General features: G+C 45.3%; 1 protein-coding gene across 3 annotated transcripts in view; it reads left to right on the forward strand.

The window, feature by feature from the left end:
* MAP4K5 (mitogen-activated protein kinase kinase kinase kinase 5) overlaps window positions 1-24,799 on the forward strand; it is a 137,242-nt gene that overhangs the window by 20,674 nt on the left and 91,769 nt on the right. For 2 of the 3 annotated variants that reach the window (XM_019518363.1, XM_019518364.1), the window contains exon 2: window positions 18,534-18,591. The exons of the other annotated variant lie outside the window; for it this stretch is intronic. In XM_019518363.1, the coding sequence (XP_019373908.1) occupies window positions 18,534-18,591 (58 nt within the window). The remainder of the gene's footprint in view (window positions 1-18,533; window positions 18,592-24,799) is intronic. 3 annotated transcript variants of the gene reach the window in all.

The following is a 24,799-nucleotide window of genomic DNA, read 5'->3' on the forward strand; positions in this document are numbered from 1 at the left end:
TGCTGATTCTCCTCACTCCTGACTCGCAGCCCCCTGGTGCTGCTTGTGCCCCTCACTCCCAAGCCACAGCCCCTTTAGCCCTGCCGGTGCCCCTCACTCCTGACCCGCAGCCCTCCGCTCCCCACAGCCCTGCCAGTGCCTCTCATTCCCAACCCTTCGAGCACAGGCATTGTCCCTGGTGCTGCAGGGCAGCTCTCTACTGCCCCCAAAAGGTCCCCCCACCCCCTTCCCCTGTTTGAGGGGCAGGTGCCTCCTCTGCCCTGCTGTAGCCCAATTATCTGGACAGTTTCCCCTAGCACCAGCAGGCATCTGCCTCCCCCTCCACACACCCCTGCCACACACATACAGCCCTCCCAGACAGTCCCCAGGCCCTGGCCCTCCAACCCCCACCCCCTGCAGACTTACCTGCATGCAGCTGCCAGGGCTGCTCCCACCCCCCTGCCTGGCTGCATGCCAGCCGTGTGTGTGTGTGCCCTGCCTCCAAACACCCTTCCCCTGCTCCCCCCGGCCCCAAGCAGCTCCTTGCTAGGGCAAGCCTGGAAGTGCCAGGAAAAAACTTCAGTGCTGAGTAGAGCAAAATCCTGGACATTTGTTGATATTTAAAACAATCCACCTGGACAGAGATGGAAGGGCCCAAAAGGAGTTGTCCAGGAAAACCTGGACGTATGGTAACCCTGCCTGCAGGTGTTGAAACACATGATCCAAAAGCCTGCTTAGCCTGTTGCAGACGCTGAGCTGTAAAGCTGCCATGTGGAGCCCAGTTGCTCCGTTTGTGGCATGACGCTTCCACCTTACTCTCCATAGCTGATCCCTGTTCAGAAGAATAGCTCTGCCTTCTTCATTTTAACATGGTCTTGTCAAGCTCCTTTTATTGAATTTGCTACTGATAGTTTGTTTTTCAAGAGGGGTGGGTGTGTGCTGGTACTGAAGAAAAGATGTTTCTTACCAATGAATTACCTTTCTTGAAGTTAGATTGAATCTGTACTGGCACAGCACAAAACACCTCAATTCTAGGTTAAATGACTTTTTTATTAGAGGAAAATACTTAGGTTTAGGAGTTAGAGCTAAACATCTGTAAGAATGTGCTAGAATATCTTGTGAGCATTAGGAAATGGCACACAAGTGACACCGGGGTGAAAACTGGAATCTGCAGAATCTGGATGTCTGTCTTACACCAGACAGAACCAGCTCCTTGGTTCTGATTTTTAAAAGGGCCCTTAGGTCAAATAAGTCCCAACTTGAAGCTGGGAAAAAACAAGCTCTCACCAAACAGACAACCAATAAAAATATTTTCATACTTGATTTAGTGTGCGTGTGATAGAAAGGGACAGAGAGACAGTGAGGGGATGGGGAGAGCGGGGTGAGGTTTTCTCATGTGTTTGCAATGCAGGCCTTGAAGACTTGGGCAGCTTAGTCAACTAAACTGTTTTCATCGTCCAGATCCTGGTAAACTCAAAAAAGTGAACCAGTAGGATAAGTAATGGAAAAGAAGTGAGTCTTGAAATTCTTCAACAAATTAATGCAGTTTAATAAAAATAAGATTTTTTGGTTTTGTTAAAATATGATTTTTAGCATTGCAATCTGTGTTTTGCTTGGACTGCATAGCTCCTTCTATGTCTTATGAATCCAAATTCTTAATTTTAAGAGTGAGAATTGCACGGTGGTTAGAGCCCTGGCCTGGAGTTTCCTGTGTGATCTTGTCATGTTGCCTAGGGTCATATCCTTGCTGGATATACGTTTTAATTTCTTTGACTTCAGTTGAGCCACAGTGACTTACAAAAGTTTGTATTTTATCTTAGTTTACCATCCTATAAAATAGGGATGAGGGTACTTCTGTGACCTGCAGGGTTCTTAAGACTATCAAGACTTTAATGATCTACGTAGAGGAGGAGAAGAGCATCTTAGAGCAGTGGAAGAACAGGTTAGGGATTATGTGGAGGATCTGGGTGCTTTCAAGTTGGCAGGGCTGGACAGGATGCATCCTAAAGTACTAAAACCATTAGCTATGAGAAGAACTGATCCTAGAACAATTAGGTAAGGTAAAGTCAGAGGCGTTGGTGACTATCTTTGAGAAATGTTGGAGGTTGGGTGTGGTCCTAGATGGCTGAAAAGGGGCAAATCACTGAGAAAAGAAATAGAAAGAGTCTGAGGAATTGCAGACTGGTCAGTTTGACAGAAGTCAAAGAGACCTCAAAAGATTTTGGAGCAAGTCATTGAGGAATCTGTTTCCAAGCACCTGGAGGAGGACGAGGTAATCGGAGGCTGCCAGCATGAATTAATCAAGAGCCAATTGTGCCTGACCAACCTGATCTCCTATGATAGGTTGGGTTAGTGGACAGAGGAGGAGCAGTGAATATAATAATCGCTTCTCGGCCTTTTTTAGGCTAAGATCATGTGTAGTTCCTGTTCTTATCAGTCGTAATACCTTGATTTTTAGCGAGGCTTTTGACACTCACTTATGCCGTTCTCCGGGGTGGATTTGATTTAAACCAAATTTATTTAAATTATGGTTTAAATCATGATTTAAATCACTGGTCAGGAAGCCTTGATTTAATCTTTTTCTACAAAAAATGCATTCCTGTTGTTTGATATCCTTTATTCATTTAACTTCTTGAAACTTCATACTTTTAGAGAAAAGTAAGGGCTTGCCTGTATGTACACAAACTTGCAGAGAGACGAGAGGACTGACCGGTGGGTAATCAGGTCTGTTATCTCTCGTCTCCATACACTGCTGTTAACAAGGATGTTATTTCTGGAGACACAAATCCCCTGTTTGAGAACTGAAACCAAGCATTACAGAGATCCTTAATGGGATCTTCTAGACTGAGCACTGAGTTCCATTGAGTTGAGCAGTTTTCTTTAATCTTCATTAATCTATAGAGGAGCCTGTGGGTACCCCATAAGATTGGACCCCTAATATAGTCCATGGCCTGTTCTGACCTATTTGTAAAACTTTTCTAAAAAGGTTACACGAAAATATTGTCTCAAATAGTATATAATTAGAAGTTAATCCCTATTCCATGATGACATGTTTGAGGTTTAACATATTTTAAATTAAAACTATTTTATATAGGGTTTTTTTAAAAGCATCTTAACAAAAAATATAAAAAATACAATTAAATAAAAACAATCTGTTAGTTTTTTTTTTTGTTTTTTTTTATCCACCCTGACATTCTCACTAGTAAGTTAAAGAACTATAGTCTAAATGCAAGCACTGTAAAGATGATATTTAATTGGTTGGCTTGTAGTGCCTGTGGCAGGGCACCTGCAGTGCCTGCCACTTTAAGGTTTCTAGTTGGCAGTGGAGCAGCCAGCAGGTGGGTGCTAGCCTCATCAAGGGTAGCATATGACCCTAGGAGGACCCTGGAATTGGCTGACGGGGCAGGACAGCCTCCATTTTAATCCAGACCCTCAGAGAGAGAAGGAACAGTCTGTGCTGAGCAGGCCAGGAGGCAACATCAGGCTGAGCTGCTCCTGGAACATCTTGGAGGTAAGGGCAAGTGCTATGGGGATGGTTTGGAGGCTCCTGGGCATGACCGAAGACTGCACCCTGTCGAGGATGCGTGGTGTGGTGGGGCTGTTCGTGGTGGAACAGTCCCCTAGAAGTGCCAGGCCAGTTACCACCCTGGTGAAAGGCAAGGAGGGGCGCCTGAAAACCCCAGCCCCTGCTTGTGTGGGTTACTGACCAGGGAAGAGACCTGGGCCAGGCAAGCCTGGAGGGGGACACCTGAGCCCAGTGTAGTGGGGCCAGGCACGGTGGCAGTCACCTGAGCCTACAGAGTGAGAGACCCCAGTGCCGGGGCCCGGCATGGCGGCAGCCACGTTAGCCCCACAGGGTGAAAGACCCCAGTGGGCCCAGGAGGAGCCAGGAGAGTGAAGCAGCCCAGTGAGGGGCAGAAGGTCCAGCAAGGGGCTGAGAGCGTCGAATGGCCCACTTGAGAGTGGTAAAGATGAGTGGCCCTAGTGAGGGGCAGAACCACTGACTTAGGGAAACAGATATATCAGAGGGGATAATATGGAAATACTGGATGTGGCAGACATACTGGAATGGTCAATATGGAAATACTGGATGTGACCCAGAAATAGGTGTGAGGGATGGAATACGTGTAAGGGGAGGTCAGAGCATATACTTAGGCCCTCGTTATCAAGAGGTCAAACAATGGGCAGCCTCCCATTCCCTTAGAAATAACATTCATGTTATTTTCATCAAGGCGTGGCAGGGGGGTTTAGTCCAGAACAGGTAGGTGGCTGGCGCCGAGACCTGGGCCAGCAAGGCCAGCCTTTTACAGTGCCCAAAGAGTAGTCATGAACTGTTTGATGTCTAATTGAGAAAAGTTATCGAGTGGAGTTGCCCAAATATATGTCCTGTTTAATATCTTCATTAATTGATTTGGAGACTGGGAGTGAATGCACAGTTAGTAGGTTTGCAGCTGACACCAGGTTGGGCAGAGTTGCAGACCCTTTGGAGGATAGAATTAAGATTCAGAATAACCTGGATAAATTGGAAACATGGTCCAAACTTAATTAAATGAAAGTCAATAAGGACAAGTGCAAAAGTCCTGTGCTTAGGGAAGAAGAATGATTGGCTGGGCCGCAGCATTGCCATAAAGGACCTGGAAGTTATAGCAGACAGTACGACGAATGTGAGCCAATAGTGTTCTTTTATTGTACAAAAAAAAAAAAAGTCTACTGATTAACGTGAGCATCTTTTACGTGTTAAGAGAAATGACTGTTTTTGGCTCTATTTAGCACTGGTGATGGTTCACCTGGTGTACTGTGCACCACACTTCAAGAAAGATGTGAATAAATTAGAAGTAGAAAGAGCCGAGCAGAAAGCAACAAAAACGAGCGGTCCTGAGACTGTGAGGAAAGGCAGAAAGAACTAGGATTACTTAATCTGGAGAAAAGACCACAATGCAGGGTTTGATAATAGTCTTCAAATACGTGAATGGTGGTTTGAAGAGAGTGGTGAGACTATTCTCTGTGGCTGCAAAGGACTGGACGAGGAGCAAAAGTCTTAAATTGCAGCAAGGGAAATTTAGATTGGATATTGGGAAGAACTTTCTCGCTATGTGGGTGATGGAGAATTGGAACAGGCTGCCCAGAGAGGTTGTGGAATCTCCGTTCTTAGACATTTTTAAGAACAGATTAGACAAACCCTTGGGTGAGAAGATTTAGGGTTAGCAACCTAGAGCCCATGGGCTGCATCTGGCCTGCAAAGTTGTCCCCTGGAGCCGGCAAGGAATCTGGGAGCTCGTGGGGGTTGCATTGCAGCAGCTCTGGTCCCCTTGGTAGCCTCATGTCCCCTCCTGTGGGAGGTACTGCAGCTGTGGGTGGAGGTGGTCAGCAGCCAGGGGGTTAATGCAGCAATTTACTGTGGTCCAGTGCAGCTGGTGACGGGATTCAGCGAGATGAGTGGTGGTGTCTGTGGTAGGAGGGCACCAGATGTCCCTACACCCAGTGGCTGCTGTCTTGAGCCCCCCGGGCTACTGGCCATCCTGACAGGTCATCACAAACTGTACTAATGGGGGCCCTGGTGGTTTGTCCAAGTTTTGACTGATGCATGTATTAACTGTTTTCTGTTTGCATTGGTTCAAGCAGAAAAAATGTCTTTGGGGAATAAACAAATTCAGCGCAGCTGAGAAACAGTGCCTTCTTGTCATATCACTAGAAAAATGTGCAGGACTCGATCACCATTTCTTGTTATGTCTTGATCTACACACCTAATTAGAAAAATGCATCTCAGAAGTTTTCTTGCCCTCACATTTAGTGTTAAAGGGTTTTACACTCAGATGAGATGAGAGAGTGGGCAAGATAGTGTGTTTGAAATGACCTGTTTCCTCCATCTGCCTTTTTCCTTTATATACTACTCCAATATGGCATTTAATGTCAAGGATATTAGCAGTCCCCTTGATGTTACCGGGATTTTTCATGGGTATAAAATCTTTTGTTGGATTAGGCCTTGGTATATAAGGGCCTATTTCATCCTTTGGGAAGTACGTCTGATTTCTGGGGCAGGTCTTATTACTAGGTATTTTTGTCTGTTATGAATTTGAAAATTCTTTCTGCCATTTTCTGTAGCAATGAAGTCAAGATCACACCTTTTCCTCTCCTGCAGTATTTGTTTCTTTAGCACTGGATTGGTCGTTATATAGTATTTCCATGGCTAGAGTTTATTTTTGGTCCTCACTTTTTTCCAGTTTTGTAAAGGTTCTTGCTTATAACTTTGTAAAGAATGATTTGCCAAGACACTGCATCATGAGTGTACCAAATATCTACGTTGGTGGTATTTCTGGGTTAAATGAATTTTTGTTTTCCCTTTAATAATAAATATAAATGCATATGTATTTGTTGAGTCACCCTGTTTGTGTTGCTTCTGGTCCTTGTCTCCCTGTAATGGTTGGTACTAATAGAAAATACGTGTCTTATTGGCCCTGAAATTTGCTGCAGTATTTTAAATGCGCTATCCCTAACTGAGTAGAAGAGCAGAATTCAAACATAGATGGACAAAAGCAGGGGTGGTTAAACCATGGCATGGACAACCTCTGTATGTGACAGGCAGCAGTTTGGGGAGGGGACAGCCAGCACAGTGACAGATAGGGGAGGGAGCACAGGGCAGGGAGCAGAAAGCATAGCAGCAGATCAGACAGGGGAAAGGGTTTGAGTAGCACTTGGGGAAGGTGTGGGGCTCATGTGTAGCACTCCTGCCAGAAGGATTGGCTCCCACTGGACAAAAAAGACTTTGCCCATCAGCTCTCAGGATGACAGGAGCAAGACAGTTGCCCTAGAGCAGTGTTCTCAATGTTCTTTGTACCAGGACCCGCTTGTAAACCTTGATGGCCAGTCCCGACCCAGTAAGTAGTTTAAGTAGCTAGCTTCCTGCCAGCCTGCAAGGGGAAACCTGCGGTTTCCCATGTTTTTCTCCTTTACAGGAGAAAATCTGTCATTTTCCCAGTTTTTTCATAATTGTTTGTGACCCTTTCATAGATCCTTGCCACCCACTTTTGGTGGGTTTCTCAACCCACAGGTTGAGAAACACTGCCCTAGAGGAAAAACGTGTTTGCAGCCTGTAAGAGGAAGATCTCCCCACTAGTTTTCCTTGCTACTGGATGTGCTTTTTCTGCTTCATTGGCTGCCAGCATCTTTCAGTTTTATTTGCATTCAAGTTGTATGTAGAGGTGCCAGGTTTCCTCTTCCAGTCTCTGCCAAATAAAGCATGAGACGTTTCATTCTAATGCCATTGTGCTAGGTGCTGTACAGACATGGTCTAACACAGGGGTTTGAAATTTGTTTGGCCCTTGGGCTGGATCCAGCCCATGGATCCTGTCACAGGCCAGATCTGGACCCACCTCCAGAGTGGGAGGTGGGTCCAGGCAGAGGTGTTTGCTGTGGGAGCCTGAGATGCTGTGTTGGCTCAAGAAGCTGTGTAGGCTAACACAGCCACCACTACTGAAATGAGTCCCAGCAGGGCTCTGTACCCTGGAATTTAACAGTGGGCCCTACCTCCACTAGCACCTTGTCCCCAAATTCCTGGCCCCTCCATGTGTTTTGTGTTTGACGCTCCTCTTTTAAAGGGACAGGTCGTCAAGCCAAAAGGGACTTGAACCAGGGCTGTAATGCTGACAGCCATTTACACCTCACTGTGGGTGATATCCGTTAGGGTCCTCACTAGCCTGCCATTATCTGGGGCCTTATTTCCTTAGCAGGAAAAAGCAGGTGGAGTGAGCATAGAAACAGGACATGTCCATTATTTTGTGCTTGGAGATCATAATTTGAAGAAGGAGCAAATAGCGGTTATTATCTATTCCTGCAGAGCCCCCAGCCCTGATGTGCCCACACCTGATTGCTCTTTAGACACTACCATAGTATCAATTTCTGGGAAGGAGAAATACAGAAGTATAGATTGTAATTTCAGTTTTCCCCTGTGATTCTTCTTTCTACACGAGGCTTATTTTAAGAAGAAATAGTGGCTTACAGATGTGAGAGACAGATCTCTGTAGTGGGTTGAATCTGTAAAGTCTCTGTTTAGGAAACAATTTCTGAAAGCTTCTGTGCCTTTCACTATAAAAGAGCCTGGTACTGCTTTCTCTCTGAGAGATCCAGCTGGAAAATTACAGAGCGAACAATTGCCTCTGGGTGTTTTGGTCCCCTAGAAATGAAAGACTTTTGAAAACTAGAAATTGTGGGTAGGTATTTTTCAGGCAGCTTGGGGTGAGTTTTATGTGTTACCTGCCTCGATCGGCAAATTAATGGAGTGTTGCAGAGAGTCAGAATGGGACATGCAGTTGTCTCTGTCTTGCCCAAATCATGTACCGCTGAGCAAGACTTGCTTCAATTTTTGGTGGGATCGCAGTGCCATTTTTTAGCCCTCTTTGTTTCACTGTCCATTCACAAACAGCTTTTCATAACAGCAGAGAAATGTCTGTTCAGCATGTCTGTAATAGAGATGTTCTGTATGCACAGGGGCCTACCCCCAGCCCTCTGTCCTGCTAGTAAGGAGACTTTTGAGGTATAGGACCCTTATGGTTTTGTTGTGTGGAGGAAGCACACAGGAGAACCCAGATACAAATTTGCTGGGCTTGCAGGGCAGTGCTTCGGAGGGCTCCAAGTTGGGACTGGGCCAGGGTCAGAGCACCCTTCCATCCTTTCTGCAGTTGGAGGGCGGCCGGCAAAGGCTTCTTGGTCTTGAGCTGTGGACTGCAGAGAAGATCCTTTCCGTATGTGGTTGGCCGGATTTGTCCTGAGATTAGAGAAGATTTTTGGTCTTCTCTGAAGAGTGCTGCTTAGGTTAACGTCCCAGGACCTCTAGTCCTGCACTCAGGCATGGAGCTGCTTAAAGTTTCATTTTAACCTTTGATTGTAAAGGCTTTTTTTTTTTACCAGAATAGATGGATAAAAAGAATCCAGTTTCTTCCATGAAGTTGCTTTCCCAATGCTGTTCAAGCATGGTCCCCTGTCAGCTCACTTAGGATGGATATACTTCTGGATGGGGTGTGAGAGAAGGTTTTGGTTCCAAGCTGCATGCTTAAAAACGTCACCTGCTGATCTGTGCTGGGCTGTTGGGTCAGGATTGTACACACGGGGCGGGAGGTATCACTGCAGGTTTGGCACCTTTGTGGGCTTTATTAATAGTGTGTCCTGTGCGACTGCTCTACAATTTAACTGTTAGTTGTCCAGTGTCCTACCTACCCTTTCTATCAGCAAATAGTTCTCCAAGGTTGAAGCAATGATTTTGTAGAGATCAAGGTAGTGCAGAGTTGTGCTAACAAAGGTCAGGCGAACTAGGAGAACTCTAGTTCAGGCATGAGTCTGTAGTTGTCAGAGACTGGGGCAGGAGTTGGGGTGGGTCACAAATTCTCCCATGACTGCCTCCTGTGCAATTCTGGGTACTTCCTCTGGTCCTGGTCTCTGTTGGAGACAGCATGGAGGATCAGGTAGACCTTGAGTTTGATGCCACTTGCCAGTGCTGGAATTCTTGTGACTCCTTTTTCTCTTGACTTTGAGGTTTCTGATTCTTACGGAAACTCTCTGCCCCTCGCCGGCCTTCATGGCACTCTCTCCTCTACCAAGGCTGTAGGGTACAGCAGGGGTCAGCAACCTTAGATCCAGCCTGCAGACATAGGGCTTGGGCAGTATTCAGCAATGGGGGGCTCTGGCTGCAGCCACTTGTTCCCTTGCTGGGAGAAGTGGTGGCCAGGTCCTGGTGCCCACCTATCCACCCACCTCTAAGTCCTGGTGGGTCTTTGTGGCTCACAGCCGGAAAAGGTTACCTACTCTGGGCTAGAGGAAGGGAGTGCATCTCTCCCTTAAATTCCTCCTGAGCATTTTTTGGTCAGTGATTCAGTAAGGAATTAAGGACCTTTCCAGAATAGTGTGTTAGTATGCACGGGCAACTAGAACAAATGTGCCATACAACTGGCCAGCGTGTTGTTTAACCAGACAGTTGGGCAAAGTATATTGAAACGTGAATCAGGCCTTGCAGTTGCTCACATCTTCATTTTTAGAAATGTGTGCAAGTCAGAGTAAGTGTCCTGCTGGAAAAAGTCTCCAAGTCTAATGGGTGTCGGGGTGCTGGAGGAGTGTAGTACAACTCAAGCTCACTGCTAACGACTATGGGGACCCTATATGTGGTCCCATACAGCATCCTGGCAGTGGTGCCAATACCTGACACTTACTACGACTTTCCAGGAGGCTTGACTGTAAAGATGAGCTCTGAATTTTCTAGCTCTCTACCCTTGTTCTGGGCTTCTGTGCCTGGTCCAAACAAGTCTCACGTGATGCATGTCTGTCCTGATCATAAGAAAATATCAGCGTCTGCTCTTTATCCTGTGTTATGTGGTGTGGTTTTTTTGTTGTTGTTCATTTGCTTAATGCTTGCAATGCTTTTCATACTTTCATGTTTTAACCTTATCACAGCTTGAGTACTGACTGTATGCTGGTTTGGCACTAGCACAGTGGACTTCCGCATGTGAGAGAGGAAGCTGCTTTCCTGCATGTAGTGTGACCCAAATGTAATTTTGTCATGTTAAGCTGACATGGAGGAGGTGTAGAAACCTGTAATGTGGGAATAAACAGAAGATGGGTCAGGGATGAGTCATGCACATGGGCTGGTAGCTATGACTGGAAGGACTGAGGGTCCTCAATGAAGAATAGCGAGCCCCAGCACAGAACCCAGAAGGACCCCTATGGAAAGGACACGGGGACAGCTGCCTTTAAAAAGATGCAGGAAGAATGAAGAGGGGAAGTCGGAGGAGAACCGGGAGATGGCAGAGATGTGAAAACGGAGAATCCTGGCAAAGAAAGGTGCCATCTGAAGTGCCAAGGAGGATGCCATTTAAATAAAAAACTTGGAGATCAGTGTCACTGAAATGTCATGCATCTTGGCTGGAGGTGGAAGAGGAGAGCTGAAGTTGGTGGATGGCGGTAGTGTGCTCAGAGTGTTTAGAGGTGCAGAGGCATGATTTCAAAGGCCTGCTTTTTGAGGCTAGGAAAGATAAGGACTGTGCTCCAGAAACATGAGGAGCTTGGAGTTGCTGCTTGGGGCAAGGGGACCCATGAAAAGGGAGAGGATAGAGGCAGAGAGAAGATGAGGACCCTCCATACCAGTGACAGGAAAAGGAGGAGGCCAAGATGCTTCTTGCAGAGAGCTGAGGAATAGTCAAGAATATAAAACAGGACAGGGAGGGACCTGATGTTGCAAACAAGTCCATGGGCTTGACTTCAAGGCTGGCAAACGAGGGTGAGTTACTAGAGGTCCAAGAAGGACGATGGAGGAATTGATATAATTGAAGGAACAATATTTAGTGAAGACCAGGTCAAGCAATGGACAGCCTGGTGGGTGGGGACAGCTGATCCAAGGTTGGTGGTAAGATGATGAGGAGGTGGGAGGCCAGGGCTTTTTAGATGTGATGTCAAGATGGAAGTTGAAGCTGAGGCTGGGAGATGGATGCCTGAGTCTCCCTCTTGCCAGGTTAGGAAAACCTCGGTGCATAAGCTGCTTGTAACTGTAATGTTCAGTAAATGAAGCGACTCCCCTATTCATTCCCTCTTGCCTCTCTGTCCTCACTGCTGAGTAACATAGACCAGAAGTTCCTGAGTTGGAGTCCTTTTATTTTTCTTTTTTAAATGCCCCATCTTGTCATATGGACAACTGGTTTTGAAACCAGTTTTTTTTTTTTTTCATTGATTTCTGGTGGTTGGATAGCCAAAATGGATTCCCTTTTGTGTGTTTTAGGGGTGTGGCAGGGAATGTCATAGGCAGAATGGTCACGTCTATGATTTCCAGTATCCTCTGACAGCTTTTTAGTGCAAGGCTGAGGAAAGGTTTAAGGCGCAGTAAAAATCTTGTAATTATGGTCAGCAATATGATGTTCCACCAAAAAACATTTCCAAACTTGAGACTACTTTTGACTATGAGCATGGAATTAAGATACTGAAGTTGTAGTAAGTCAGAGCTTGTATCTGCTTCCCCTGGACTTCTAGCCTCACCCTCTGTTAGCCATACATGGCATCTTGTTGGCCCATTTCTAAGTTACCAACTCAGCCCTGCTATCATCCGAACTAAAAAAGAAAGCTGGTGTCTCTCTGGTGTACCCTGTACATGCCAGTTGTCTTGCTGAGCTACAGGAACCTTTTCAAAGGGCAGTTCTGATGGGAAATGCGTGTGAGCCCCCTGCCGTGGGAAATGATGGCTGGAACAGAGGTCACAAAAACCCTATGGAGCCCCAGGTCCTTCCGTTCCTTGGCTAGCTCCATGTCCAGAATGACCTTTTTTTTTTTTCGTGACATTTATAACCAAAAATTTCCCTTGCTCTGTTGGTCTGTGTAGTACAGCTAATTTATTCTATAATGCAGCGTTCCTGTCTGTATTTCTGCGTTAGCTCTGGCTGATGCAGTTTTTGAGAGTCTGACTAAGGACAGATTTTAAGTGGTGCACATTATGCCCATTCAACTTCCCTTAGATTGAGTTGTCCAGTCACTGCTTGGCTTGGGGAAAGCCATTCCCTGGGTTGCTGCTTGACATATAATTGCATTTCGGGCCTAGAACAACAGTAAAGAGTCTTTGCCTTTCTCACAGAGGATCTACTGTGAGGCAAGTCCCTGGGTTTTGGACCAGATCAGCATCTTGTCTGTAAAGCAACTGAGTTAGGTTGCCTTCGTGTCATCTGAACCTCATCTGATTTCCCCTGACCTCAGAGCTGGGCAAGCTGAGAACAACACCAGCATTAAAAACGCGGTATTGAAGAAACCAGAATCTACACCTGTAGTGCTGAGGTCTGTGATTCACCACCGAAGCCTCTGTGATACTGAAGAGTAGGCTCCGAAACATGAATGCAGTGCCCTAAGGGTGACTTCAGAGGGTTTTTAGAAGACTTCTGATCAGGAATTGTAGATAATGGGTAAGGGTACAATGAAAAATAAGTGGCCACTCAAATTAAGGACAATAAGGAAGTGTTTTTTTTTTTTTGTTTTTTTTTTTAAGTACCAGGAACAAAAGGAAGCCTAACTAGTAATCGTCCATTACTAGATAGGAATAGTAGAATTGTTTGAAAAATTGCAGAAAAGACAAATTCTGTAATATTAATGTCTACTCTGTATTTGGGAAAAGCCATCTGATGTAATTATAATCACATGATGATGATGAAATGCTTTCCATTCCAGGAATAACTCAGGAGGATGTTAAATGCACTATACTGAAGTTGGATATTTTTAACTTGGCAGGTCTGGATAATTTTCATCCAAAAAATTAAAAAGTGTTGGCTGAGAAGCTCTCTGGCTAATGCTGATTTTCAATTAAGTTGTGTAACACTGAAGAAGTTCTAGAGGACAAGAAAAATATTGTGCAAACCTTATAAATGGGTAAATTGGATAACTCAGAAAATGCACATGCCTTGCAGCCTAACTTTGGTCCGTGGCAAATTAATGGAACAGAACATTTCGTACAGGACGTGGTACAGAACTCAAGTAGTTTCAAGTAGGGCATATTGATGCCACTCGATACGGATATATGGAAACAGACTTTTCAAAATATAACATTTAAAAATAGAAAATATTTTAGTTTAAAAAGATAGCAATGTTTATGGAAGGTACCTAGGCATTCGACTTGACACGGTACACTGTTTCGATTAAGATACTAGAATGACACATCATTAATACAGCACAAATAAATGGATTGAAAGCATGGTTAGGTGATACTTCTCATAACTTAATTGTGAATAGGGACTCACAGTTGACCAGCTCACGTTTCTGGTGAGGTCCCACATGGATCAGATCTTGCCACTATGCTATTTAATGTTTTTAGCAATCAACAGGAAGCCACAGTATCATTACTGATAAAGTTGAGGCAAGGGGTTTTGTGGGTGATATCTTTTGTTAGATCAGACTGACTAAGTCTGCTGTTGGGGGGGAAAAAAGATGGTCAATTAAGAAGAAGAGAGGTTACAGATACCAGAGAACTAGGTTTTTCAGTCAGTTGGCTGCAGTCTTGTCTGGGAACAAAAACTGTAGGCCATACATACAGGATGGAAGACTACCGTAGGAAGCAGTGACTGACAAAGATCTGGGGGTCATGGTGTATGAACTTGGGCTTCCCAGTGTGACACTGGCCAAAAAGAGCCATTGCCTCCCATCGGGTGTAACATGTGAGCTGAGGAATATGTTGGAGGAGAAAAGTTTGTACTTTTTCTGTGTTGGGCACCAGTGGGATTGCTGCTGTTGTACTAGGTTCAGCCTGGAGCCTGCAATTCTGGAGGGATGTTACTGAATTAGAAATGTTGTAAAGGTACACAAGGAGGACTGATAAACATGCTTTATAGGGAGAGAGTCAAGGAGCTCAAGGTATTTAGTGCATCAAAGACAAGGCCATGGGAGGAGTGGATCAGCCTATATGAGTGTTGACCTGGGGAACAAAACCAATAATAGAAGGTCTTCATTTTTGCAGACAGGGATTCAATGGCTGGAGGCTGAAGGGTAGACTAATGGAAGTCCACATTTTCAGCAAGTGTGCAACAAATTAGCCCCTTGCTGTCCCCCGAGTGCTATTCTGATCCCCTTTCTCTGCCCAATCTGCTGCTCTGCTTTCTGCTCCTTGCCCTGTGCTCCCTCCCCAATATCCTCCCCGCTTCCTGTCTTATCAACTGCTGTGTTACCTGTCCCCTTCCTGATCTGCTGTGTGCTGCGCGCAGAGGCTGCCTGTGCCACTTGTGGCACTTTTGCCACGGGCTGGACACCCCTGAGCTAGACAATTCACACTGTCAATGAAGTATGAACTAAACGGTGTGGATAGTTAATCATTAGCATAATTGATCAAGCTGACCAATAACTGTGGTGCATACTGCCAGTTTTTCAGTCAAGACTGAAGGTTTTTCTAAAACGTGTGCTCTGGTCTAGGGGCATCAGACTGGGGCTTCTTGGGGGTCAGCTCTTTCCCTGCCTCTGGCAGCAGGGCAAGCAGCATCACGAAAGCACCAGGGTTAATATGGCCATTGCTTATTGTTCTCCCCCTCCCTCAGTGGTGCTTCATACCCGATTTTGGCAGAAGGCCCCATCCCTGAATTCCTGGCACCTCTAGGAACCTTGTGGGCCAAATTATGTGGCTCTGTGGGCCATAAGTTTGACACCCCTTCTGTAGTCCAACAACAGCAGTTAGTTTGGAAGCAGGGTTTAGACTCCCCTGAATTAAGGCCTCTTATGCAAGAGGTCAGATTAAGATGGTCAGAATGATCTTTATTGGCTGCAACCCATGAATCAGTGCCAGATAACTTGAGTAGCAAAGAAAGCTGATGGATCACATTGTGTCTTACTGACAATTGTATAGCATCTGTACAGCAATTACAGCTACAGTATTGCTACCATGGAAAAGGTACTATAAGAGTGATGTTGAATCTGTGATGGTCCAGAAGTTATGTGAGAAGCAAGGATTTCTTAAGGTGCTAGCTTTTATTGGACCAGCTATGTGGTTGGGATAAAGTCAGGCAAACTTTTGAATGCAAAACATTCTTTGTCAGGTTTACATTGTTGGTATCTTCCATGTTACAGTAGGAATCCTTTCCTCCCACATCATTTCTGGACCATCATGGTTACAACAGCACTCTTACGCTACTGTAATGTGGAAGATACTGAAATCTGCTGTTTACAAAGGAGCATGACAACAAATGTCTTGCATTTGAAAGCTTGTCTAACTTTATCTTAGCTACATAGTTGGTGAAATAAAAGCTTACCACTCTAAGAAATCCTTCCCTCTACCGTGAAAAAATAATATCAGGAAAGGGCATGGCATACCTTCAGTTTAAACAAAAACAAAAATAGAGATCAGTGGCTGAGAACAGGAAAAGCCAGACCTCTGTGTGACCAGTTCTCTCTCTGTGGGTCACTAGCAAATGCTCCAGACTGTTAATACTCTACAGGCCAGAGGTAGAAAACACATAACCTTTGTCTTAGCCTGGAGCCTCCAGATTTTCTAAAGCTATTGTCCAGTTTGCTATACCAGGAAGGCTTTTATCCTGCTTTCTCTCTGCCTCCTTTTGGGAATGCCAGACACAGGCTATTTGTGCTATGACATGCTTTGGACAAGTTAAGAGTCTGCTGCCATTGAGAAACCATGACTGATGAAATGGCACTTTCAGGAAAAGAAATGTTTCCTTTGTAGGGCAGCAGGTAACAATCTATATTATGCTTCTGCATCATCTTGTGTGGATTATTGTAGCAGTTAGGGGTGCACTGATAGAGATTTTTTGGGAAGATACCAATGGCCAATTTTTAACGAGCCATATTGGCCAATACTGATCCGATTGCCAATATACAGCTGGGCAGCTTGGAGAGCAGGTCTGGCTGGTAAGTCTGTTGTGGGGGAAGGGGCGAGGAGGAGCAGATAGGGGCCCTGCGGTGAGTGAGGGAGTGGGACTGGGAGGGCCAGGTGCTGCACAGCCAGGACTGGCCACAGGATGAAGTCGCAGCTTGTCCAGGGGATGCAGGGGGAGGCAGCTCCTACTGCTGCATGCATCCCGGGAGGGCATTGGGGTGTGTGCCCCCGAATCTGTGTGGGGCAAGGGCAGGCTGCCACTGCAGGCTGAGGCTGGGGCTGGGGTGGTGTTGGGCTCTTCCCGGCATGGGGGCTCGGCCAGGCTGCACTTGGGGTAGGCAGTGGCATTAGGAGGGAGCTGTGGCAAATTTTGAGGTGGCTGCAGCCCCCCCATAGCCCTCTTTCCAGTGCCACCACCACCTGCCCCAAGCACAGCCTGTCCCAGCCCCCTGCTGGGAAGAGCCCAGCACCACCCTGGCTCCAGCCTACAGCAGCAGGCCACCCTCACCCCATGCAGATCTGGGGGCACATGCCCTGCATGTCCTCCAGGGGTATGTGCAGTGGCTGGAGCCACCCCCCAGATGAGCCACTTGTGGCTCTGTCCCGTGCCCTGTCCCACCTGGGCAGCACCTGCCCCAGCCACACTCCTTCCCTCATTGTGGGGACCCCGATTTGTACCCCCTCCCCCCCGGTCCCCTTCCCTCACAACCGACTTACCAACTGGACCTGGCTGCTCTCCACGCTGTCAGGGGGTGCTCCTGCCCCCTGCATGCTGCGCTGTGGCTGCATGAATGCACAAGGCATTTATTGGCCCTATCAGCCAAAAATGCCGTTTGCCGATGGTATCAATTTTCTTTATGTCGGTGCTGATCCAATATGGGACTGATGTATCGGTGCACCTCTAGTTGGCTTAACTGGTGGCTGTCTTTAGCTGAACAGTGCTGGTCTGCTATCTTGGTCTGGCATTTGCCAGTCTTCAAAAGCCCACCTGCTCTAGGGTTTTTTTAAAGGACTGATGGTCTTCCATGGATGGGAGGCATCTAGAATCTTACCTGGGTGTTGACAAAATTAGGAATCACCTTTTTCAGTCCATGGCCTAATAGCTCCTTATTCCACCCATTGCTAAAGCTGCATTTCTAATTGCACATTTGAGAAAGGAGCATGTTGTATGCCTTCACCTTGCTCCACAGGGACAAATTTGCTCTGCAGCCCCATCCACGTATTGCCAAAAGTGAAAGTCAGAGTTTTACCTAGCACAGATGGTTATCTCCCAATTTCCTCCAGTCACCTGATTCCCACTGGGAGAAACCTAGACAGCATGTCTCAGATACTCTGAGGACTTTCTGGTTTTATTGGAGTAAGTAGTAGTAAGTCAGCTGGGAACAGGCCTCTTATAACTCTTCAGTGATTAGTGGAGTGGGGAGTGCCAGAGCACGTAAGCAGATTAGGTTGTATGTTAAAAGTAATATACTTTAGCAATGGTGACTGTACCCAAGTGACTTAGATTTGCTAATGCAGATCACAAGACAGGATCTGTGTTATTGCAATCCCTGTTTAATAACCATAGAAATCTACAAAAATTCTGGCAGTGCTGCTCTGTTGACTTGCCATCCAGAACTTCTCTTTTTGAGATGGCCAGTCTGCAGCTGATGCTTAATGAGCGCTCCTCAGTCCCCTTCTAAAGGCTGCATTGTTTGCTGGACTCCCACAAGCAGGTGAATGCAGAGGTTGCCGCAAAAGTGGTGAAAATTGTTTACAAGAACCTGTGGGTCTTTAGGAGCATTGCCTCTGCACACTGACGCTGCCCACTGACCTTCCTCTCTTTCTGAACAGTCAGAAGTTTGGTGGAAGGACCTGGGAGGTGTCTGGGGACTGCATGGCCTGACAGTGCTGCAAGAGAGAGCTGGCAGAGCTTCGACAGACAACTATTGCTAGAAAGCTCCCATGCTCAGCAGCCCTGACAAATGCATCTCCCAGGCAAGAGCACAGAACAGGATCTGGGCCTGATGGAGAAACATGCTGAGAACCCCGGAACTCCACCATGGTTAGGGCTGTATTTTGCTAGATTCTCTACAAATTTAAAAAAAACAGACAATCCCTGCCCTGACTGCTTACTGGCAAGCATATGGTGCCACGTATAATACATGCCATTAACATTTAAAAGTCCATGGTTTATAAGGTTGTATCGGATGCTTTTGCGTTATGATTAAATTTCTTAACTTTCTTATTTTAGGCTAGAAATCTGCATACAGGAGAGTTGGCTGCTGTAAAAATGATCAAGTTAGAGCCAGGTAAGTTTTGCGTTCTTTCCAAGTTCTGTTGCCATGTCTGTCTGCTGTTGGACACTCTGCATGTGTGCATTTTCACAGCAGGGAGGTAATATTTGCATGTTACCCTTAGCAAAAAAAAAAAAAGAAAAAAAAAAGTCATTTGCTTTAGTTTTAGTGGTTGTCACAGGAAACACTCGGGGATTATCTAAATTACAATGCACAGCTGCTCTCATTTTTCTTCTGCTTAGTATTTTCTTGTTCATTCTTGTGTATTTTCTCTACCACCTCTTCAGATCTTGCCGTTACGGTAGATGCGGATTGAGGGCATGCTTTTTTCTCTTTTCTTGTACAGGAAAAGCTGTAGATTTAATGTTGGAGCCTCCCTTGTGTGCCCACCCCATCCAGCAAATGTTCTGGGAGAGGAGTGGGCAGGAGAGGGTGGCACTGCTGCTCTCCCTTCTGCCCCTGCTCTTCACTGAGCTTCTTCCTAGGGGTGCTGCCCTGGGCAGGTCTGATATCCTGTCACAGTTCACACTGATTACAGCCTCCTCAGTCCCCGTGTTTTGTGTGAACATTGTGCAGTGCAGCATGAAAGCAGTGTGGTAGGAGGTGGTGAACCAGTTAGCCTCTAAAGTGCCAACCCACCCTGACTTCAGACCGACGTGCCTAACTACTTCTCTGATAGAAGAACCAAGACTGCCGTTTTTGCCTGTTAGCTGATGAAGAAGGAGGGTATCCAGTGGTTCTTTAATCCCACCTCCCTAAACCAGCAAAAGAGACAAGACGCCAGCTGTAATGTTTAGTCCTGCGTGGGGATCCGAAATCAGAAAGAGCGTCTGGAATGGAAATTGGGACAGCAATAATTGAGAGAGAATTCTGACTCCTCCTGGCCAGTGGCACCCTGCGTGTGTTTAAATTTTTATGTAAAGGAATGCTCCCCTGCTGCGGGTTCATCAAAAAGCCTTCCCTTTACTTTCCAATCCCTCCTTCAGTAATCGGCTTTCACGTCTTTCTGCTGTGCTGGTCTCACCACAGCCCCCTTAGCCTGAACTCTTGACTCACATTTTGCGTGGGAAGCAGGACCTTTGTTATTGAAGGCCTGATTGGAATGCATCCTCTCCTCCCTAAGCCCCAGTGTGTCTCTGTGGCACAGGGAGATTAAACACCTCTGCTTGTGTGCAGAGGGGTTGTCTGCGTGTGTACTTAGTGAGCGAGATGTGAGTATTACGTATTCTGTCTCTTGGATGTGTTATAAAATAGCCTGTTGCCTCATTACTTTTCTTGCTTCCATCCTGTTGTGCCCCCAGGAGTTGGAAACTGCGGATGCCTAGAAATTAAAATGTGTTTATTACCTTCTGTCGGCCCTAGCATGGTTGCAGGGCTGGCTGTACCTCCGTTTCCCCTCTGATCTCTCTCAGTGCACACTTTCACATGTCAAACCTCGTGGCTGTACCTCTGGGGCAGAATCCTCCAATTCTCCTACTAACCTGGGAGTCCACATACCTGATCCAGACAGTCTGGCTAGGTTTAAGCCCCTGAGATCCTTGCCTTTGGGAGCCTGTGGCTGGTGCTACACAGTGATCACACAGGCCGCTGCAAAGCAGAGCTTGTAACAGTAGGAACGGTGCTTTAGAGAGAGAGAATTTTTACATAAGCTGAAACAAACGCATCTCTTATACATAAAGCCTTTCCCTCCGACTGTAACTTAGGCAGACCTACCCTTTTCAGCCATCCCAGTGGGTACTTGTATGACAATGTGCTTCCCTCGAACAACTACACCTCTTTTGAGAGAGGATCCCTTTTAAACCCTTCTATAATTCTTGAACCTGTGGTCAAAACCAGATGGTTTTGTAGGTTTAGCACAGGATAAAGTCAGGGAGGGGTCCTGGAATCTTTAAATGTCACTGGTTCAGGTCAGTGTTTGCTACATAGAATAGTTTAATTTTTTTCAACCCAGACCTACAAGGGATTTAGGTGTCTTTCACAAAGCAGAGAAGAAGGGAGGCAGTATTAGTGTGTTCATGTTGATCCTTGTATAGGCCAAAGATCAGTGTCTTTCCCTGGGATATGGGAGACCAAAGGCTGAAGGAGAAGGAACAAAATGAAGAGGAAGCGGCGGATAACTGACCTTGCTGGGGAGAGATCTGCACAAGGGCTGGTCTCTTTTCATAGGGATGTAAATGCCATGAATAAGCCTTGTTGTGTTCCCTCTTGTTTCCAGTAAAGTGCCATGTTCTCCCTCTGGGGCCTGTTCTTTCTTTTCCTTTAACTTTCATATGTCGCAGTGAATCTTCACAAGGCTTCTCCAGCTTTTGTAGTAGAAAGATCATATCAACCTGGTTGCATAGGGATCTTTGAATTAGCTTTCCAGTTTCTGAACGGTGCCTAGTATAAATCTCTTCTCTGGAGCATCCCAGGCAAGCACTATAATGCCAGGGCTGTCGGAGGTGAGGGAACCACAGCTGTTCAAATGCCTTTGTGAAGCCCCATCCTTCTTTTCTAAGTTCTTCCTTTGCTTTTTATTTAAAAAGCAGCTAAAATGTTTGAAATTGATTTTCATTTATTTATTTATTTATTTATTTATTTTCCATTGGCTGAAAATTCCAAAAAAATACTGGGTTTGGGTTGCCTAGCAATGAGTTTGCTGTAACTAGTGATAATGACTACATCCCCATTAATTTCACTGTATGGCCAGCTTGAATTGCCACAGGCAAGGGATTTCTTTTCAGGCCTTTTACATCGTCTACAAAGTGGTGCCAGCCTGAGCTCAGTCCTCGGCACGTGCCTGCACAAACTGCTGGCAAAGGCTGTGCAGGGTATTTTCTTAAGGCAAGATTACAGCATTTTTTTATTCTCTGGAGTGTCTACTCATCTTGTCTCCATGATGCAGTCTGCTCAGAATGTGTCAGCTCACTTCCTTGCAGGCCAACATGGCTGATTTAAGCATATTACTACCATCTTTTTAAAAACCTATGAACTGGCTGCTAGGGAGACATTGTATTTATTTAAAGGTTTTACTTAAGTTTTCAGTTGCAGGGGATGCAACCCTTTCTAAACCCAAAATGGCCATCAGCAAGTAGACTATATTTTGTTCAGTATTGCAGACCCTTAAATAGCTAAACAGACAATTTATGGGATGAAGATTTTCAAACCATGAGTGAGGGGGCAGTGCAATGCACTTTATCAAAGGTGAAAAAATGCTGCCCCAAGTTAGATTGCAGCTGAGAAATTCCCAATGTCTGAGGTGCTCTGGAGAAAGCATCTGTTTAATTTTAGGGTAGGGATGGCCTGGTTTGCTCTTTCTTCATTACTGACTAAGTGATAATAACTGACTTGGTAGGCAAAAGGAAGTAAATAAAACCAACCCCCCAAAATCATTGCATCTGGCTTTCTATCTAGTCTTTCTCTCGTTTGTCTCCATCCCCTAAAACATGAAACAAAGCCCCTTTTTAAAAGGTGGTCATCATTAGTGTGTTCAAACGTGTCTGCAATGTGGTAACTCTGCTGCCACTGTTACTTACACAGCACTAATAAAACCAAAGTAGACGGTGTTTTTCACTTTTTTTGGCATAGACTTTGAAGAGCCTTTAGCCAAAAATATTATGGCACACTAATGACATTTCCCAACATTCATTGAGTTTGAATGCTTCAAATAATTTGAGAGCCAGCTCTGTTTCAGAAACTAATTCTATCTGCACTCAGCAGCTTTGAGAGACTGGTACAGAAGCCAAAACTGTCGAAAACACAAAAGCCACTTCCTTGTATGGATTTAGCAGATGAACTGGTGGAGAAGTAAATGCAGAAAGATAGCAGCTAGTTGCCAGTGTGATTCTACTCTCTACAACTTTTTCTCTGGGACAAGAGAATAAAAAGAGCTGTGAAATACAGGGAGCCTGTGTTGCAAATACTCTTGTGATGATAAATAACAGCACTGGTAACATTTGGCTTTTTATGAGGCTGTCAGAAATTTGTAAAGCTCCAAATCCCCTTATATATTTACTGGAGTATCTAGTTACTCTTTTTTCAATTGGCTTAGGAAGAGTTGGTTCTATGTTTTGTACTTTTCCTGTGGAAATAATCTGTTTAGGCCAAATGAAAGTAGTTTATTGTTGTATCTTGTACTAGACTGATGTTAAGATGTTCAGGGATTTAAGAGCAACGCAGAATAATTGCTCAAATGTGTATAATGTGGCTTTTAGTTGATCCTGCCTGTAGCAGGGGTTTGGACAACTAGATGACTTCCTGAGGTCCTTCTAGCACTAGTTTTCTGTGATTCTAATTCAGATCCAAGTGCTTTGTTGTGTGTGTTTAGTTTCTGTACTTTGTGAAGCCTATTCTGAAGTCCCTTGCCTTTTTAGATTGAGATTTAATTACATCCTTTGATCATTTTTCCAATACACAGGAGTTGGGATGCTGAGTTAAGTTAATATGCAACACAGAAGGACTGAAAGGGTACATTGCTGCAATGAATGCCTTGTGGTCTGGCAGTCCACAGGTGCTCTAATGTGGTGCCAGATGCTCTAGTGTGGATTTGGGGTTACTTTTTGTATCCAAAAATTGGGGATATTTTTGTTTATCAGAGAAAACCAGCATCCTTGTTCATTACACAGGAACTCTGCTCCAAAAACTTTTGAGGTGAGATGGAAAAGGCAAAAGCACTAAACTATTTAATGCAAAAAACCGAGTATGTAATATCCTCTATATAGTGGCTATTAGTGTTCTTAAGAGAAACCCTGAGGTTGCTCTAACTGAACCTGTGCCTGAACCGTACCCAACAGCCTACAGGATTGGAGGAGTATGAAAATGGCTTTGTTTCATTGTGACTTGACCCGCACATGATGCCGAGTGCAGTTTAGGCAGGCTTGATAATAAGGTGCTTGGTTTGTCGTTGTTGAAACAGGAAGGCTTCCTGAGCAGTGAAGTGGTGCAATGTGGCTTCACATGCACAAGGTTCAAAAGGCGTGGGCCTCTGATATGTGGATTCAGATGCTGGCTCTGGGATTCACTGAAATAATTTGATCTTATTCAAAACCCCAGCAGATTCAAAACCCAGGGCAGGGGGTCAGACTTGATGATCAATTCAGGTCCCTTCTGACCCTAGAAACTATGAGACAGATGTATTTTTACTAAGCAAAACTGCTGTGTAATTTTGCAGAGCAATCTCTTCTTAAGAGACACTTGGGATTTGAACAGGGAATGTGAGAACAGCTTTGCGGGGCATGCTGGAGCTGTTTGAGCCTGCACATTACTTGCTTATGCTAAGCGTATTCTGATTAGCAGCAACCTTCATTCTTACAAGTGCCAGGTTCATAGAGTTATTGAATAAACCAAGCCGTCTCAAAATATACTCAAGCAGAACAGTGGCAGCGTAGTATTTTAATAGTAGTGTAGGATTCAGAAATGGATATTTAGGATGCACTGTTTAATATAGACCAACATAATTAAATGCCAGGTGCTCTAAGTCATTTTGTGATGAAACCTGGGGTCATTTAATTTTGCAGTTTTACACCATGTATTCACACTCGGCTGCTCTTGCTTCAGTTAGTTTTCTTTCTTGATTGTATGCGATTGCATTTTCAGTACAACATAACCTCTTAATGGCAGGAAGAGCATTAATGAGATCAGGAAGGTAGTCAGCATGGGAAGTAGTCAATGAACCGGGAAGTCAAGCATCCTCTGAATAGGAACAAAGCTAGAGATGGAAGAGGAAGGCAGTGGGGAGCTGAGAAGATCCTGACTCTTGTCAAGAGGGCAGTTTGGAGACAGGGTACAGGGTCCCTAGGAGAGTAGGTGGCTGTGTTGCACTTGCATTATGCCTACACTGCAGTGTCACAATACTCAGTCTTACCCCCAAGGAAATGTGCCCAGCTCATCATTTCCCGCTCTGTGCACATTGACCCTGGAAGTGAGGTGGGGATAGTGTGGGGGTGCCTCAAGCTGTCACAGTTGAATGTGCTGGAAATACAGGTCTTGAGCATAACCCACATCTTCCGCCTGGGACTGCCTGGGGCGCAGTGTATTGTCATGCATTCCAGGGATCCCGGCTATCTCTGATTTAAAAAAAAAAAACAAAAACCCAATTTTTGGGTTAAAAAAAAAAAGTAACCCCAAATCCATATTTTTCTGTGATCCAGATGAAACACTAGTAATATTTTGATCACAGAAAAATGTGGATTTTGGGGTTACTTTTTTTAACCTGAAAATTGGGGATTTATTTTTAATCGGAGAA

This window comes from Gavialis gangeticus, unplaced genomic scaffold (assembly GCF_001723915.1).
Source record: "Gavialis gangeticus isolate Ggan-Ray unplaced genomic scaffold, GavGan_comp1, whole genome shotgun sequence".
Classification (NCBI taxonomy): domain Eukaryota; kingdom Metazoa; phylum Chordata; order Crocodylia; family Gavialidae; genus Gavialis; species Gavialis gangeticus.